We start from the raw sequence: 17,765 nt of genomic DNA, 5'->3' as shown, positions 1-17,765 counted from the left end.
ACGCTCCTGGCCAGCTCTCGTCATAGTCAGACTCTTCCAAAGTGTGTGAACTTCAGAGATTGTGTATGTTTTTGCATTGTCTGGAAATCTATATTCTGAGACTTATTGTTGACTTATTTCTTAAACTGGTATTTCACCTGAGAAGAAAGACACCGGAAACACAAACTCTTTTAATAATGTTTATTGAGGCAGATTTCAGATTTCTACAAAGGGAACAGCAGGAAGCCGGTGAGAGTGCAGGCGTTCGATGCATTATCAAACAGGTAGTAATTTGCTGGGATCTTCATGTAGACCACGTCTCCCTCCTCCATCTCCAGGACGATGGCGTTGGAGTAATATGCATTTCTTCCACTGGTCTGGGTTCCAGCGTGAAGCACTGACTTTTGGTTGTGGTACATCGTTATCCCAGTCACAATATTCGCACGATAATCAAAAGCGGTGAAACGTAAGTAATAAACTCCCTTCGTCGGGGCGGTGAAGATGCCGGTTATCGGGTTGTAAGCTCCGCCGAGGTTGTAGAAGACCTTCTTATAGACCAGAGTCGTCTCAACACTGAACGGTCCTACACCACCGGAGTCTGTGAGTCCGACAGAAAAGGCCACTTTGGGCCGTTTAGCGTCGTCCTCCAGAGTCTTCTCCACCTGCATCATCCTGGACTCAAAGGCTGTTATCTGAGAGCTCAGGGCAGAGTTCTCCGTCCTCACAGCCTCCAGCTCAGACGTCACACGCTGCAGCTCGGTCTTCAGAGTCTGCTGCTCAGATTTAAGCTGCTGGACCTCGTTCTTCAGAGTCTGCTGCTCAGATTTCTGCAGCTGCAGCTCGTTCTTGGTGGAGCTCAGTTCGTCTTGAGTCGACTTCAGCGCGGCCGCTTGTTCGCTGAGCTTCTCCTTCAGCATTTGCATCCCCACACGCTGCTCGATCACCATGTCTCTCAGCTCCTTCAGCTCAACGCACGTGTTACAACACGTAAGATATTGACCATTTTCTTCATTTCCAGCTCCCTCAACGTCATCTCGTCTCTGAGGCTTTTGCTCGACCTCTTGAACTGATCCCTTAAAAAGAAGCGGCAGCAAAACGAGGAACACCAAGCTCTTCATTTTGAGTATGATGAATGTCTCATGAAGCCAGTGCTTTTATATTTGCAGGCGACTGTGAGAAAGAGCCACATGATGCAGATACAAACCAGTAATGATTAAACACTTTATTTATTCATTCTCAATCACTTGGCGCAGTTTGATGGGAACAGAGCAGATGTCGAACAAGACCTTTAACCGTAAAACCACAGTATAACTCACAGGTTTGCACTAAAATGCTTCTCTCTAGAAACTACACACACAGGTTTACAGTCTTGAGATCTCAGTTTCTGGACTTTGTTATAGGTTCTGCAGTTTGCAAAGGGAAAAGCAGCTCCACCAACAGGTACCGAAATCCACGCAAGTCTTGTTTTAGTTTAGAAGTTCAGATTTCAGTCTTTTCCCCAATGCTGACGCTCCTGGACGTGTTTTCTAATCACAAGACTTTCCGGAATAGATTCAAAAGGTATTTTTCCTAAATCTGTAGCCAGCTCTCGTCATAGTCAGACTCTTCCAAAGTGTGTGAACTTCAGAGATTGTGCATGTTTTTGCATTGTCTGGAAATCTATATTCTGAGATGTGTTGTTGACTTATTTCTTAAACTGGTACTTCACCTGAGAAGAAAGACACCGGAAACACAAACTCTTTTAATAATGTTTAATGAGTCAGATTTGAGATTTCTACAAAGGGAACAGCAGGAAGCCGGTGAGAGTGCAGGAGTTATTTGCATTATCAAACAGGTAGTAATTTGCTGGGATCTTCATGTAGACCACGTCTCCCTCCTCCATCTCCAGGACGATGGCGTTGGAGTAATATGCATTTCTTCCACTGGTGTAGATTCCTGCGTGAAGCACTGGCTTTTGGTTGTGGTACATCGTCATCCCAGTCGCAATATTCGCACGATAATCAAAAGCGGTGAAACGTAAGTAATAAACTCCCTTCGTCGGGGCGGTGAAGATGCCGGTTATCGGGTTGTAGGCTCCGCCGAGGTTGTAGAACACCTTCTTATAGACCAGAGTCGTCTCAACGCTGAACGGTCCTACACTACCGGAGTCTGTGAGTCCGACAGAAAAGGCCACTTTGGGCCGTTTAGCGTCGTCCTCCAGAGTCTTCTCCACCTGCATCATCCTGGACTCAAAGGCTGTTATCTGAGAGCTCAGGGCAGAGTTCTCCGTCCTCACAGCCTCCAGCTCAGACGTCACACGCTGCAGCTCGTTCTTCAGAGTCTGCTGCTCAGATTGAAGTTGCTGGACCTCGTTCTTCAGAGTCTGCTGCTCAGATTTAAGCTGCTGGACCTCGTTCTTCAGAGCCTGCTGCTCAGATTGAAGCTGCTGGACCTCGTTCTTCAGAGTCTGCTGCTCAGGTTTAAGTTGCTGGACCTCGTTCTTCAGAGTCTGCTGCTCAGATTGAAGTTGCTGGACCTCGGTCTTCAGAGTCTGCTGCTCAGATTTAAGCTGCTGGACCTCGTTCTTCAGAGTCTGCTGCTCAGATTTAAGTTGCTGGACCTCGTTCTTCAGAGTCTGCTGCTCAGATTTAAGCTGCTGGACCTCGTTCTTCAGCGTCTGCTGCTCAGATTGAAATTGCTGGACCTCGTTCTTGGTGGAGCTCAGTTCGTCCTGAGTCGACTTCAGCGCGGCCGCTTGTTCGCTGAGCTTCTCCTTCAGCATTTGCATCCCCACACGCTGCTCGATCACCATGTCCCTCAGCTCCTTCAGCTCAGCGCACGCGTTACAAACTGTCAGATATTTACCATGTTCTTCATTTCCAGCTCCCTGAACGTCATCCTGTCTCTGAGGCTCGACCTCTTGAACTGATCCCTCAAAAAGAATCAGCAGCAAAACGAGGAACACCAAGCTCTTCATTCTGAGCCCTGTGATTGTCCCTCGAAGCAACTGCCTTATATTTGCAGAGAGAAACCGATGACACAGATACAAACCATTAATGATTAAACTTTATTTATCCATTCTCAATCTTTTGGCGCAGTTTAGTGGGTGGTTAGAAGTGCGGATGCCTGATGGGCCTGTTCTCAGCTAAGACTTTTGTCTTTCTCCAGCAGAACTAAAACGGTTTAGAACTGACTGAATGTGATCTTACTGTAAGACTTAGATGTCACAGGTTAGAGTTCCTTTTCTGGAGAGCTTTGTGATGTGGTGTGGCCAATGTTAAAACCAGGATAAAAGGATTAAAATACACTTTAATGTAGGGTTATAAGTCGACATAAATACAATTAAAACAGCAGGGTAAAAATGCTAAAATAAGGGAGGTTAAAAGGGGTAAAATACGAATAAGGTGCTTTCTGCCTCCGGGAAAGGGGTTTGAGGTGGCCCAGGTAATCAGTCTCAGGGACACAATAAAAACAACTTAAATTTAAATTTGTCTCCAGCAGTTCAGACGACTGTAACAGCCGCTCACTGTTAGAACAGCTGCAAGACATCCAGAACCAGGAAATACGACCATATTAGTCCCGTGCAAGTCGTTTCATGGTCTAGCACGAGAGTCCATCTCTGACACGTTACAGCCGTATGAACCATCTGGGTCCCAGAGTCAGGACTAAACACGCTGAGGCTAAAGCTAAAATCTGGAACGGTCTTCACGAGGATGTGAGACAGGCCTCAACATTTGATCAATGTTCAAATCCAGGCTGAAAACACTTCTTTTTACCTGTGAATATGACACTGAAAGTATTTTATATGCACTCTGCTTTTTACTAGGAATGTGCCGATCCCCTTTTTTGAGCTCCCGATCCGATATTTTGACACTTCATGCTGGCCGATACCGATCCGATACCGATCTGATATAGTGTTTTTGTATTCTGATATTTTTATAGAATATATATCATTCTATAGATTGTAGCCTATGGATATTAGGCTACAGCATTTTCACCAGTTGGCTTAGTTTTATTAAAGGCGCTATAGTTTAGTATTGTTAACTCAAACGTTTGTCAAATAATAAAACATTTGCATCGATTTTAAGAACTTTCAGGCATTTTTGTGAACGTGACCCCGAAAAGTGACCCTGCAAGTGGTGAAATGCGCCTATAAACAAAGAATTTGGATGCTACAAATATATTAGTGAAGTTCCCAATGAGTTTGGACCACAACTAGCATTTTAATTTAGTGGCTTCCCCTTTAATTGTTTGCAATCCGGAAAAAAAAAAGGTATAGGGCCTTTAACATGCAAGACGTTTTGGATTTAGTTTTGATTTTTTTTTAATTAGAAGGTTTTTAAGAAGCAGGTGTTAGTGGCAGGATTTATGGATTTGTTTATTTTTCTGCCGACTTGTCATTTTATGTAACTGTGAAGCACTTTGAAAATGATGTAATTATTTGAATTTCACTCTACAAAAAAACTTAAACGCAAGGAGAACACACACAACAACAACAAGTAATGACAGAAACAGTTTTGACTGGAGCATTTGCACTAGCGGTCGGGGAACACGATAAAGAGCGCAACATTGTAAGTAAACTGTATTTATTGATTCACACTCACTTAGAAGTTAGTGTTAAGGCGAGACACTGCAGGTGAACAGGGAAAATAAAAGTAGAGATGTCAATTTGAAACTTTTGCTGAACATCACAGATATAAAAATGAGAAAAAAATGGTTTTGCATTTTTTCGGTCATTTTATGTTTTCCCCCAAAAAATAAGGTATTTTGAGCATTAAAATGGCCCAAATTGCCTATATTTTGGGCAAGGAAATCAAAATAATGAATTGAGCCAGATTAAATTTTATGGTTTTATTTTATTGACATATTAGTGACATTTTTCCGAGGGGATTTTGGACATTTTGTTTAGTTTTTCAATAAACTAATCATCAGTGAAAAAATCTGTAAAAAGTAGGGGTGTAACGGTTCACGGGGATGTATTGAACCGTTCGGTTCGGCCTGTTCGGTTCGGTCCACTTGCGTACCGTTTCGGTGTATTATTTTCATTAAATAATTTAAATTTATTATTAGCGTCATATTAAGTGCCGCGGAACAAAGTTCCTACGCGAGTTTCCGCACGGACGCTATTGAAGCTGCATGAGTAGCTGAGAGAAACTACAGTCGTTGAAGGCGCTGGCTTTAAGTATTTGATTAAAAGTCTTGAGCCTCGCTACAATATCTCATCACGTCCGCACTTCAGCCAAATTGTTATACCAGCGCTCAGAGCCGGTTCTTCCTATACGCAAACTACGCAAGGTGCGTAGTGTTGCTTCACTGATTAATCAACGCGTTGTTGTTACGGGGACAGGCTCTTCCAGCGCGCACTCACTCTCCGCCTACTTCGCCACATATAACACCAAGTTATAGTCTGCTGAAGTGAATGAGCAGGAGAGACCGACCGCCTTCCCCCTGTCTCATCCAAAGCGCGAGTGCTTCTCCGCTCGTGTCCCCGCTCGGCCGTCTGTCTCCCGGTGCTTCGCCTCATGCGCGGCTCCTCCGCGGCTGCATAACGTCACCCGTGTCCCGGGCGCAGCTCTCATGTTTTCTCTGCGCAGACTCTGGGCCTCACTCTCATTTAAACTCTCTTCTTACTGTGTCTGGTGAGTCGAGAGTATCAGGACAGTAGTTTGGCGAGTAGACGAGAGTAAAAAGCCGTTCACTGTGGCCTTTTTGTTGAGTTGAATCCACATGGTTCTCATGAGTTACAGTAACTCATTATAAGAGTGCAATTTATTTAAAATATCACCCAAATGGGTCACTTTTATTCATTTTATGCAAGAATTCTATTGTGTATTGGCAGCTTTTCAAAAGAAAATTTTTGTTAGTTCTTATTTATTTGTACCGAAAATTAACCGAACCGAGCCCTCCAAAACCGTGAACCGAACCGAATACAACTTTAGCGTACCGTTACACCCCTAGTAAAAAGTCAAATTTCGCCTGTTTTTTTGTTTGTTTCAAAGCTGAATAAATCAGGCTAGGAATTAGATATTAAAAAATCCCTCTGAAAAAACCTTCAAAATCTTGTTCGGTCTCAGACTGTAAAGTTTGGAGTCTGTGGGAGCTTCTATAAGGGCTCAGGCTCTGCCCGAGTGCGGCTTCTCTCATTCAGAGAAAACCAGCCCTGAAGTTTTGTAGCGAGTGCGCATGCTCGGCCCGTTCTCCGACTTTTCCGCACCAGCGTCTCGTAGGAGGAAAAACACCATATTTGGGTGAAAGCGTCATCACGGGGCCCCTTAGCAGGACACGTGGATGTCAAATCTGTCAATATTTATGAATGAAAACCCGCGGGAAAGACGGCCTTTCTACGCGGCGCAGCAGCTACTTCCTGGTTCCACCTCGCAGACAAAACATCATAAAATAAACATCATACGGGTGAGTTTTGTCATTTTTATATCTGACATGAAAACTAAGATGTAAAGGGAGGAAAATAGATAAAAATCTCCACTTCGACCACTGCATGAAAAATCAATACTTTCACCTGCCGTGTCTCGCCATTGAAATGCTGGAGCTAAAAGGTGCAGTAGTTTACAAAGGGAACAGCAGGAAGCCTGTGAGAGTGCAGAGGTTACTCAGATTGTCATAAAGGTAGAAGTTCGCTGGGATCTTCATGTAGACCACGTCTCCCTCCTCCATCTCCAGGACGATGGCGTTGGAGAAATATGCATTTCTTCCATCGGGACGGGTTGCCGCGTGAAGCACCGGCTTTTGGTTATGAAACATGGTAATTCCAGCCATAATATCCGGGCGGGTATCGTGACCGGTGAAACGTAAGTAGTACGCTCCCTTCTTTGGAGCGGTGAAGATGCCGGTTATCGGGTTGTAAGCTCTGCCGAGGTTAAAGAAGACCTTCTTATAGACCAGAGTCGTCTCAGTATTGAAAGGTCCTACGCCAAAAGAGTCTGTGAGTCCGACAGAAAAGGCCTGTTTAGAGTCCTGCAGTGTCTTCTCCACCAGCATCATCCTGGACTCAAAGGCTGTTATCTGAGAGCTCAGGGCAGAGTTCTCCGTCCTCACAGCCTCCAGCTCAGACGTCACACGCTGCAGCTCGGTCTTCAGAGTCTGCTGCTCAGATTTAAGCTGCTGGACCTCGGTCTTCAGAGTCTGCTGCTCAGATTTAAGTTGCTGGACCTCGTTCTTCAGAGTCTGCTGCTCAGATTTAAGTTGCTGGACCTCGTTCTTCAGAGTCTGCTGCTCAGATTTAAGCTGCTGGACCTCGTTCTTCAGCGTCTGCTGCTCAGATTTAAGTTGCTGGACCTCGTTCTTCAGAGTCTGCTGCTCGGATTTAAGTTGCTGGACCTCGTTCTTCAGAGTCTGCTGCTCGGATTTAAGTTGCTGGACCTCGTTCTTCAGAGTCTGCTGCTCGGATTGAAGTTGCCGGACCTCGTTCTTCAGAGTCTGCTGCTCAGATTGAAGTTGCTGGACCTCGGTCTTCAGAGTCTGCTGCTCAGATTTAAGCTGCTGGACCTCGTTCTTCAGAGTCTGCTGCTCAGATTTAAGTTGCTGGACCTCGTTCTTCAGAGTCTGCTGCTCAGATTTAAGTTGCTGGACCTCGTTCTTGGTGGAGCTCACTTCGTCCTGAGTCGACTTCAGTGCGGCCGCTTGTTCGCTGAGCTTCTCCTTCAGCATTTGCATCCCCACACGCTGCTCGATCACCATGTCCCTCAGCTCCTTCAGCTCAGCGCACGCGTTACAAACTGTCAGATGTTTGCCGTGTCCTTCACTCTCAGTGTTCTCCACATCGCCTTGTGGTTTCTGCTCGACCTCTTGAACTGATCTCTCAAAAAGAATCGGCAGCAAAACCAGGAACACCAAGCTCTTCATTTTGAGTCCTGTGAAGTCCCTTGAAGGCAGCGTGAGAGCGATCCACACAGATGCTCACCAGTTAATGATTTATCATCGTACTTATTGACACAGTTTAGCACAGTCACGGCATAGTGTGTGTACAGTTGTATTTGTTTTGTCGCTCAGTCGGGAATGTTGGGAGATGAAAGTGCTTCCATGTTTCCCAACCTTTTGGAGCAAAGGCAACCCAACAAACAGAAATGTCACAAGAAGTAGGTCTATATTTATTAACATCTTAACTCCCGCCTGAACCGAGAGCCATTTCTCCAGTTTAGCTTTACCCAAATCCTGTAGGCCAGTGTAACGCCTCATTTGAAAGCTAAGATCTACAAAACTCATCTAGATGGATCTTTTTCCTCACGTCATCAGATTTTTTTTCCCAACATTTTTTTGGGGTTTTTTTCAACTAATTTTTGTATTTTTTTTGGTCAAATAGTAAATTTTGTGTCACTTTTTGTAAATTTTTTTGTCCTTTTTTTGGTCAATTTTTTGTGACATTTTTGCCACTTTTTCATCTTTTTTCCGTAATTTTTTTTGTCACTTTCTGTCATTTTTTTGTCCTTTTTTGTCAATTTTTTGTGAAATTTTTGCCACTTTTTCATCATTTTTTCATCATTTTTTCATCTTTTTTTTGGTCATTTTTTGTCAATTTTTTTTTTTCATTTTTTGTCATTTTCAACCGAGAGCAATTTCTCCAGTTTAGCTTTACCCAAATCCTGTAGGCCAGTGTAACACCTCATTTGAAAGCTAAGATCTACAAAACTCATCTAGATGGATCTTTTTCCTCACGTCATTAGATTTTTTTTCCCATCATTTTTTGGGGAGTTTTTCAACTTTTTTTTTTTTGTCAAATAGTATATTTTTTGTCACTTTTTGTACATTTTTTTGTCCTTTTTTTGTGACATTTTTGCCACTTTTTCATCTTTTTTTGTCATTTTTTTGTCATTTTTTGTCCTTTTTTTGTGACATTTTTTGCCACTTTTTCATCATTTTTTCGTAATTGTTTTGTACATTTTTCAGAATTTTTTTGTCCTTTTTTGTCAATTTTCTTGTCACATTTTTGTCATTTTTTCATCATTTTTTGACAATTTTTTGTCCGTTTTTTGTAAATTTTTTGTCCGTTTTTTGTCACATCTTCAACATTGTTTTTCATCTCAGTTCTGTCGCTATTTTCTCACCTTTTTTCCAGAAGCTTTTGGACTGGGGTAAAGCCAAACTGGAGAAAATGTGCTCGGTTCAATTATTGAGTATCTCATTGAATGCAGTCAGTGGGCGTGGGTGATGGAGGAAAATCAGGTGATCAATCAATCGATGGAGCAGGGGAGCACAGCAGGGTCCTCTACTCCACCTACTGTCGAAAAAGATCTAAAAGACATCACTTAAGGCAGCTTTAAATTTGACTTTCTTCTGCCTGTTTAAACCCTGCAGTATCAGGAGATTTCCCCATATCTCAGGCTGCAAATAATCAGGGAAGGAAACCTAGAGAAGCATCTACTAAATGCAGCCAGTTAGGGCTGCTCGATTATTGAAAAAATAATAATCACGATTATTTTTGTCATAATTGAAATCACGATTATTCAAACGATTATTTGTTGCCTTTAAAAAATCCATCAAAAAAGTGACAAAAATCCAGCAAAAAAAGACAAAAATCCAGCAAAAAAAGACAAAAATCCAGCAAAAAAAGACAAAAATCCAGCAAAAAAAGACAAAAATCCAGCAAAAAAAGACAAAAATCCAGCAAAAAAAGACAAAAATCCAGCAAAAAAGTGACAAAAATCCAGCAAAAAAAGACAAAAAGCCAGCAAAAAAAGACAAAAATCCAGCAAAAAAAGACAAAAATCCAGCAAAAAAGTGACAAAAATCCAGCAAAAAAAGACAAAAATCCAGCAAAAAAAGACAAAAATCCAGCAAAAAAGACAAAAATCCAGCAAAAAAGTGACAAAAATCTACCAAAAAAAGACAAAAATCCAGCAAAAAAAGACAAAAATCCAGCAAAAAAGGCAAAAATCCAGCAAAAAAAGGCAAAAATCCAGCAAAAAAGTGACAAAAATCCAGCAAAAAAGACAAAAATCCAGCAAAAAAAGACAAAAATCCAGCAAAAAAAGACAAAAATCCAGCAAAAAAAGACAAAAATCCAGCTAAAAAAGACAAAAATCCATCAAAAAACAAACAACAATCCATCAAAAAAAAAAAAAAAATCCAGCAAAAAAGACAAAAATCCAGCAAAAAAAGGCAAAAATCCAGCAAAAAAGTGACAAAAATCCAGCAAAAAAAGACAAAAATCCAGCAAAAAAGTGACAAAAATCCAGCAAAAAAGTGACAAAAATCTAGCAAAAAAAGACAAAAATCTAGCAAAAAAAGGCAAAAATCCAGCAAAAAAGTGACAAAAATCTTTCGATTTATTGCACAGCCCTACAGCCAGTTGAATATTCTACTACATTGACCACGCTTCATACACTTACACAGGTCATACACAGGTCCTTGATGAAAAACATTAAACATCCCTGAACTAGCCCTGCGTTCAGGACACTTTCCCGGTAAAGCAAATCCCAAACAAAACCGCATTCGATTTTTCCGCAGACCCACCCCGAAGGTGGAGTGGACGAAGAAGGACGGGAAGCTGGAGGAGACGACGGGGGAGCTGTTGAACCACGGACGCTGGCTTCACTTCGAGAGCGTGGAGCAGAGCGACGACGGCGAGTACGAGTGCAGAGCCTACAACGAGCACGGGGACACCAGCCACTCGTTCACCGTCACTGTGGAAGGTACGGCACCGGGGCTGGGGGGCTGTGTTCATGCATTTGGGATGTAACGCCCTGCTTTGCAGCGATACAATGATGACCAAACCTTCTGTTGGTCTGTAAATGCAGTAAATTAGAATAACTGCCTTGTATAAAATGTCTCTCTCAAAATGGCTGTAGTGAATGTCTTGAAATAGGCCTCTGTCTCTTTAAGAACCTCTGAGCCTTTCAGACACGCCCCCTCCACACGCTGTCTGTGGCATCAGTGGCATTTGAAGCTGTTGAAGTTAAGCTGAGCATTTCTGATGATTTTGGTTTAGCGGGGCAGATATTACAGTAAAGTAAAACTAAAATAACTATTTATTTTGAAATAAAAAAGGTGGCTGTGAAAAGGGCACATTTTCTCCAGTTTGGCGTTGAAAAAGTGGCAAAAATGGACCAAAAATGGACCAAAAAAAATGCCGGAAAAAAATTACGAAAAAATGACAAAAAGTGATAAAAATGACCAAAAAAAAGGCAAAAATGTGACAAAAAATTGACAAAAAGGACAAAAAAAAATACAAAAAGTGATGAAAAATTGACAAAAAAAATTGACCAAAAAATTATGAAAAAGTGGCAAAAATGTGATTAAAAAATGACAAAAAAATGACAAAAAAAATGACAAAAAAATGACAAAAATGTGACAAAAAATTGACAAAAAATTGACAAAAAAATATGAAAAAGTGGCAAAAATGTCATAAAAATGGACCAAAAAAAATGCCGGAAAAATTTACGAAAAAATGACAAAAAATGACAAAAATGTGACAAAAAAAGGACAAAAACATAACAAAAGTGATGAAAAATGGACAAGAAAAATGTTGAAAAAGTGGCAAAAATGTGATAAAAAAGGACAAAAAAATGGACAAAAAATTGACGAAAAAATGACAAAAATGTGACAAAAAATTGACAAAAAGGACAAAAAAAAACAAAAAGTGATGAAAAATGGACAAAAAAATGGACAAAAAAATTATGAAAAAGTGGCAAAAATGTGATAAAAAAGGACAAAAAAATGACTAAAAAAAAATTGACAAAAAATTTACAAAAAAAAGGACACATGTGACAAAAAAGGACAAAAAATTTACAAACATTTTGACCAAAAATTTACAAAAAAGTTACAAAAATGAGTTGAAAACCCCCCTAAAAAATGATTCAGGCGGGAGTTAAGAGGTTAAAGCACTCAAGGCAAAGTCGCACGTCTGTGATTTCTTACATCAATCAGTCAATCTTTATTTATAGAGTGCTTTTCATACACAGGTACATACAGACATTAAAAACCCTCCCAGTATACACAGTTATCACAACACACACACACCTACACCCCCCACCCTTTACTCTGCACTCACACTCACACACTGGATCAAACTACATAAGGCTGGGATAACCAGGGTGAGGAAGCCGTCCTATAACATAATGATAATGTGCCTCTCGTCTCCTCTCTCCTGCAGCTGCTCCGTACTGGGTGAAGGAGCCGCAGAACCTGATGTACGCCCCTCGAGAGAACGTTCGCCTGGACTGTCAGGCCGAGGGCATCCCCACCCCCACCGTCACCTGGAGCATGAACGGGCAGCCGCTGTCAGGCAAGACACAAGGGCTCAAGGAAATAACAGAGCTTTGGAGATTTTACTGTAGATACAAATGAGCGTCTAACAGTGTCCCCTGAGCTAAATGCTAACTCCTGTTCAGTCAAGTTTCTGTTTTTGTGGCTGTGGTTTTTGTGGTTTGGACGCCTCTATGAAACAGTCATGTGACCTTAGTTTAAGTTACTCAATGAGCCGAATGCCCATCTCGACTGCGAATGCGTGGGTCGATCAGGCTCCTGATTTCAGCCCAAACAAAACCACTCCGCCATTGAAATGAACACTGAAGTATATTGAGTCAAAACCGTGACCCATGAGGCTCACGGGCATTTGTTTAAAGACTCAAGTCTTAAGTCACATTTCTTACAACTATTTATGTTGTCAATATCGTGAAAGCGAGAGAAGAGTCAGGACGGCGGCTCTGTAGGCAGGAGCGGACCATAGTGGACCATAGTGGACCATAGTGGACCATAGTGGACAGGGGGGACGACAGGACCTGGGATCAGCCCGACACCTCCCGTCTGTGCCGCCACTTTTTAAATCATTTAAACTCGTCTTGAAATCACAGGGGAAAGTTTCAAAACAGTGTCGATGTTAAATATCGTGGGTAAATTTCCGTCTGTCACATTAGCGATCGATGAGCCACGGTGACCATCAGATCACTCGTAAAAAATACAAATAAGATAAATTTAGAGGCATAGCCTATATGTGTATGTGGATCTCTCTGGTCACAATACTATATATACTGTCCACCTCCTTATTGACAAAAACAAAAAAAAGGATTCTACGTGTTTATTTGTCACTCCAGTTTAAATGTCCTGAATGTCGGGACCTGAGGCCACAGTTTCAGACCCTGCACTTTGTCCAACAGTCGCCTTCGAGGGTCACAAATGTTTTTCTCACATAGTTTTTCCAACTCTGTGAACAAGGCCTGGTCGTCACTTTGAAGCAGCTCTACATATGAACGGCTTTAAGCTAATGTTGTAACAAGCTCCACAACGACGACAAAAACACTTTAAATCATCAGCTTTCCAGCGGTTAAAACGGTCCAGATCAGAGCTTCCTTTGTTGCTTTACGCTAACTACACTTCAAAAAGTAAACATCAAGCATTGGCTTAAATGACTTGAATTGAGGAAATGTTTCTTGTTTTGAGCGGTTTTCACTCATTTAGACACTTTTCGAGATGGGCATTCGGCTTATTTGTATCCGTGGGTAAAGTTGTCAATTCTATGGTCCCCAAACACTCAAAGAATGAACACAAATGTTGAAGTAGTGCCTTGTGCCTCCTGCAGAAGTGGACGCTGACCCGCGGCGCTCCGTGTCCGGGGGGGTCCTGAAGCTCCTGGACGTGGAGGTGGTGGACACGGCGGTGTATCAGTGCGAGGCCAAGAACAAGCACGGCTCCATCCTCCTCAACACCTACATCAACGTCGTCGGTACGGGTTTAACACTTCAGCAGCGTCTCCCTCGAGGATAACAGGATTTTAGAGGGAGGGGGCTGTGCATGTTGCAATGTTCTGATCTAACTGTTGAACCCGCTGTTCTGCCCGTGTGTCAGAACTCCCTCCGCAGATCCTCACGCCTGACGGGAAGCAGTACCGGGTCACGGAGGGAGGAGACATCGCTCTCCAGTGCGACGCCTTCGGGTCTCCACAGCCGCACGTCACATGGTACGGAACTGACTCTTATTACAACATAGCCGTGGGAAGATGTTTTAGTTAGGGGGCGCTGAGGGACAAAATTTACCCCCAAAATACTTTTTCTGCGCATGAATCCTATTTGTTAACCTCTTAACTCCCGCCTGAACCGAGAGCATTTTCTCCAGTTCAGCTTTACCCAAATCCTGTAGGCCAGTGTAAGGCCTCATTTGAAAGATCTACAAAACTAAATTGATCTTTTTCCTCACATCAGATTTTTTTTCAGCGCTTTTTTTGTTGGGCAGTCATGTCTTTTTTGTCACTTTTTTGTCAAATTATTCCAATTTTTTTGTCAAATTCTTATCACTTTTTCGTCCATTTTTTCGTCCATTTTTTCTCCATTTTTTCTCCATTTTTTCTCACTTTTTTGTCAAATTTTTGTCACTTTTTCGTCAAATTATTCACATTTTTTTGTCAAATTCTTATCACTTTTTCGTCCATTTTTTCTCCATTTTTTGTCAAATTTTTCGTCAAATTTTTCTCACTTTTTTGTCAATTTTTTGTCACTTTTTCGTCAAATTATTCAATTTTTTTTGTCAAATTCTTATCACTTTTTCGTCCATTTTTTCTCATTTTTTGTCAAATTTTTCACTTTTTTTTGTCAAATTCTTTTCGTCCATTTTTTCTCAATTTCTCGTCAAATTTTTCTCACTTTTTTGTCAATTTTTTGTCACTTTTTTGTCAAATTATTCACATTTTTTTGTCAAATTCTTTTCGTCCATTTTTTCTCAATTTCTCGTCAAATTTTTCTCACTTTTTTGTCAAATTTTTGTCACTTTTTCGTCAAATTATTCACATTTTTTTGTCAAATTCTTATCACTTTTTCGTACATTTTTTCTCACTTTTTCGTCAAATTTTTCTCACTTTTTTGTCAATTTTTTTTCACTTTTTCGTCAAATTATTCGCATTTTTTTGTCAAATTCTTATCACTTTTTCATCCATTTTTTCTCAATTTTTTGTCAAATTTTTCTCACTTTTTTGTTACATTTTTGTCACTTTTTCGTCAAATTATTCGCATTTTTTTGTCAAATTCTTTTCACTTTTTTGTCAAATTTTTGTCACTTTTTCGTCCATTTTTTCTCAATTTTTCGTCAAATTTTTCTCACTTTTTTGTCAAATTTTTGTCACTTTTTCGTCAAATTATTCACATTTTTTTGTCAAATTCCCCTTTTCTCCTGTAGCGTCTCGCTTTAACATAGATTATGAAGTCTGTGATGTCAGTAAAGGCCTTCTCCTTTACCTTAACCTGTATGTTTTGTCCTGGTCTCTCTTCTGTGGTCGGGATTAGCCATGTTTTACTGACTTTGTCTCTGGTGTTTAGGGACCACCAGGTGCTGTCCCCGCTGCTGTCTCACCCTCACGTGTCTCTCCTCACCGACGGCACTCTGCAGGTGTCCAACGTGAGCCAATCGGACAGCGGCGCCTTCGTCTGCTCCGTGGAACAGAGCAACATCAGCATCAGCGCACGCCTGGAGGTCTACGGTAAAGAGCACCAAAAACACTCACAAACACTCACAAAACACTCACAAACACTCACAAAACACTCACAAAACACTCACAAACACTCACAAAACACTCACTCAAACGGTAACGCTTTGGAAAACAGCCCGCCAGTTCCAGGTGTAAGTACGGGTAACAAGAAAGTAACTACACATGTAAGTACAGGTACTCTTACAAGGTGTAACAAGGGGAACAATGTGTAACAAGGGGGACAATGTGTAACAAGGAAGTACAAAGTGTAACAAGGGGACCAATGTGTAACAAGGAAGTACAAAGTGTAACAAGGGGGAACAATGTGTAACAAGGAAGTACAAAGTGTAACAAGGGGACCAATGTGTAACAAGGAAGTACAAAGTGTAACAAGGGGACCAATGGGTAACAAGGGGAACAATGTGTAACAAGGGGAACAATGGGTAACAAGGAAGTACAAAGTGGAACAAGGAAGTGCAAAGTGGAACAAGGGGAACAATGTGTAACAAGGAAGTACAAAGTGTTACAAGGGGAACAATGTGTAACAAGGAAGTACAAAGTGGAACAAGGAAGTACAAAGTGGAACAAGGAAGTGCACAGTGGAACAAGGGGACCAATGTGTAACAAGGAAGTACAAAGTGGAACAAGGGGACCAATGTGTAACAAGGAAGTACAAAGTGGAACAAGGGGACCAATGTGTAACAAGGAAGTACAAAGTGGAACAAGGGGACCAATGTGTAACAAGGAAGTACAAAGTGGAACAAGGGGACCAATGTGTAACAAGGAAGTACAAAGTGGAACAAGGAAGTACAAAGTGGAACAAGGAAGTGCAAAGTGGAACAAGGGGACCAATGTGTAACAAGGAAGTACAAAGTGGAACAAGGGGACCAATGTGTAACAAGGAAGTACAAAGTGGAACAAGGAAGTGCAAAGTGGAACAAGGGGAACAATGTGTAACAAGGGGGAACAATGTGTAACAAGGGGGAACAATGTGTAACAAGGGGGAACAATGTGTAACAAGGGGAACAATGTGTAACAAGGAAGTGTAACTGCCTCTAAAATCCGGCACTGTCACTCAAAAAGTTGTCACTTCCGGTCCGAAGTGCCGTCATGTACGAGCTTAGTATAGAATCTGCAGTCACGTGTTAGACCTGAGGTGGCAGTAGTGAGTATAAAATGACCATCTTGCATCTAGTCACTTTAAAGTACCGGTATAGAAAGAAATGCAACAGTTCCCAGCCCTAATGTTAACTAGAACTCCCTTTTCCCCCAACCAGACTCTCGTAACATGTTGAGTAATATTGATTGAATGATTTGTTTTTCTGTTTTTGCGTGTGGTCAGAGCGGAGCCTGGTCCTGGCCGGCCCTGAGAACCTCCGTGCGCCCAGAGGATCGGCGGCTCTGCTCCGGTGCGAGGTCTTCACTGACCCCCGACTGAAGCACGAGCGGCAGATCGTCTGGAGGAAGGACGGCCTCAAGATCCTGGAGTCGGCCGCCGACGACAAGTGAGAGACACATTCAGTCTACGGCAATGCAGTTTGTCTTAGCGGTGCCGTTGTAGGTCCACACGCTACACAACCTGTCTTTGTCACTGGGATGTTTTACTACACCCTTTTCTGCATCTGTCTTAAAGGGATGTTACAGGATTTTTTGACATAGGGCCTCATTTCCTAGTTATCCAGAGTGTTGCTGATTTCTGGAGATATCTTTTTTGTAATTCACGCAGTTCTTATATTTGAAGAGTTTAATGGTGCTAGGCTAATGCAAGGCTAGCGCATTTCTATGGTATCAGCTAGCCCGCATTAACACCTTAACTCCAACCTGAACCGAGCACATTTTCTCCAATTATGGCTTTACCCCAGTCCAAAATGTCACAAGAAATTGACAAAAAAATTGAAGAAAAAATGGCAAAAATTGGATGAAAATTGGACACAAAAAATTACAAAAATGTGACAAAAAAAATTTAAAAAATGTAGCAAAAAAAAAAGACAAAAAAATGATAAAAAATTGACGAAAAAAATAAAATAAAATAAAAAAAATGTGACAAAAAAATGACAAATGGGATAAATATTCGACAAAAAAATTACAAAAAATGACAAAAAAATGACAAAAATTGGATGAAAATTGGACAAAAAAATTACAAAAATGTGACAAAAAAATGACAAAAATTTAGCAAAAAAAAAGACAAAAAAAAGATTAAAAATTGACGAAAAAAAAAAAAAAGTGACAAAATGTGACAAAAAAATACAAATGTGATAAATATTCGACAAAAAAATTACAAAAAATTACAAACAACTGACGAAAAAATGACAAAAATCTGACAAAAAATGACCAAAAAATGATGAAAAGGTTACAAAAATGAGCTGAATACCCTACAAAAAAATTATGGAAAATAACTGAC

The 17,765-nt window shown here is 41.2% G+C and overlaps 3 protein-coding genes across 3 annotated transcripts in view; 1 reads left to right on the top strand and 2 right to left on the bottom strand.

Moving 5' to 3' along the window:
- LOC306981505 (neural cell adhesion molecule L1.1-like) overlaps nucleotides 1-17,765 on the top strand; it is a gene marked incomplete at its 5' end in the record, with an annotated part of 71,120 nt that overhangs the window by 30,220 nt on the left and 23,135 nt on the right. Inside the window, 6 exons of the mRNA XM_079581113.1 lie at nucleotides 10,420-10,604; nucleotides 12,065-12,196; nucleotides 13,490-13,633; nucleotides 13,756-13,867; nucleotides 15,216-15,376; nucleotides 16,707-16,869. Of these exons, the coding sequence (XP_079437239.1) occupies nucleotides 10,420-10,604; nucleotides 12,065-12,196; nucleotides 13,490-13,633; nucleotides 13,756-13,867; nucleotides 15,216-15,376; nucleotides 16,707-16,869 (897 nt within the window). The remainder of the gene's footprint in view (nucleotides 1-10,419; nucleotides 10,605-12,064; nucleotides 12,197-13,489; nucleotides 13,634-13,755; nucleotides 13,868-15,215; nucleotides 15,377-16,706; nucleotides 16,870-17,765) is intronic.
- LOC306981506 (uncharacterized protein) lies at nucleotides 204-6,717 on the bottom strand (the record flags this gene model as incomplete). The annotated part of the gene is made up of 3 exons (XM_079581114.1): nucleotides 204-1,037; nucleotides 2,876-2,969; nucleotides 6,527-6,717. The coding sequence occupies 3 exons, from the start codon at nucleotides 6,715-6,717 to the stop codon at nucleotides 204-206; spliced, it is 1,119 nt and encodes a 372-aa protein (XP_079437240.1).
- Nucleotides 1,709-2,770, bottom strand: LOC306981507 (uncharacterized protein; the record flags this gene model as incomplete). The annotated part of the gene is made up of 1 exon (XM_079581115.1): nucleotides 1,709-2,770. One exon carries the CDS (start codon nucleotides 2,768-2,770, stop codon nucleotides 1,754-1,756), a length of 1,017 nt encoding a protein of 338 aa, XP_079437241.1. The 3' UTR covers nucleotides 1,709-1,753.

This window comes from Gobius niger (genome assembly GCF_951799975.1).
Source record: "Gobius niger genome assembly, chromosome: 22".
NCBI classification, from domain to species: Eukaryota; Metazoa; Chordata; class Actinopteri; order Gobiiformes; family Gobiidae; genus Gobius; species Gobius niger.
Note: the sequence above shows the minus strand (reverse complement) of the source record. Positions and strands in the feature narration are given on the sequence as shown.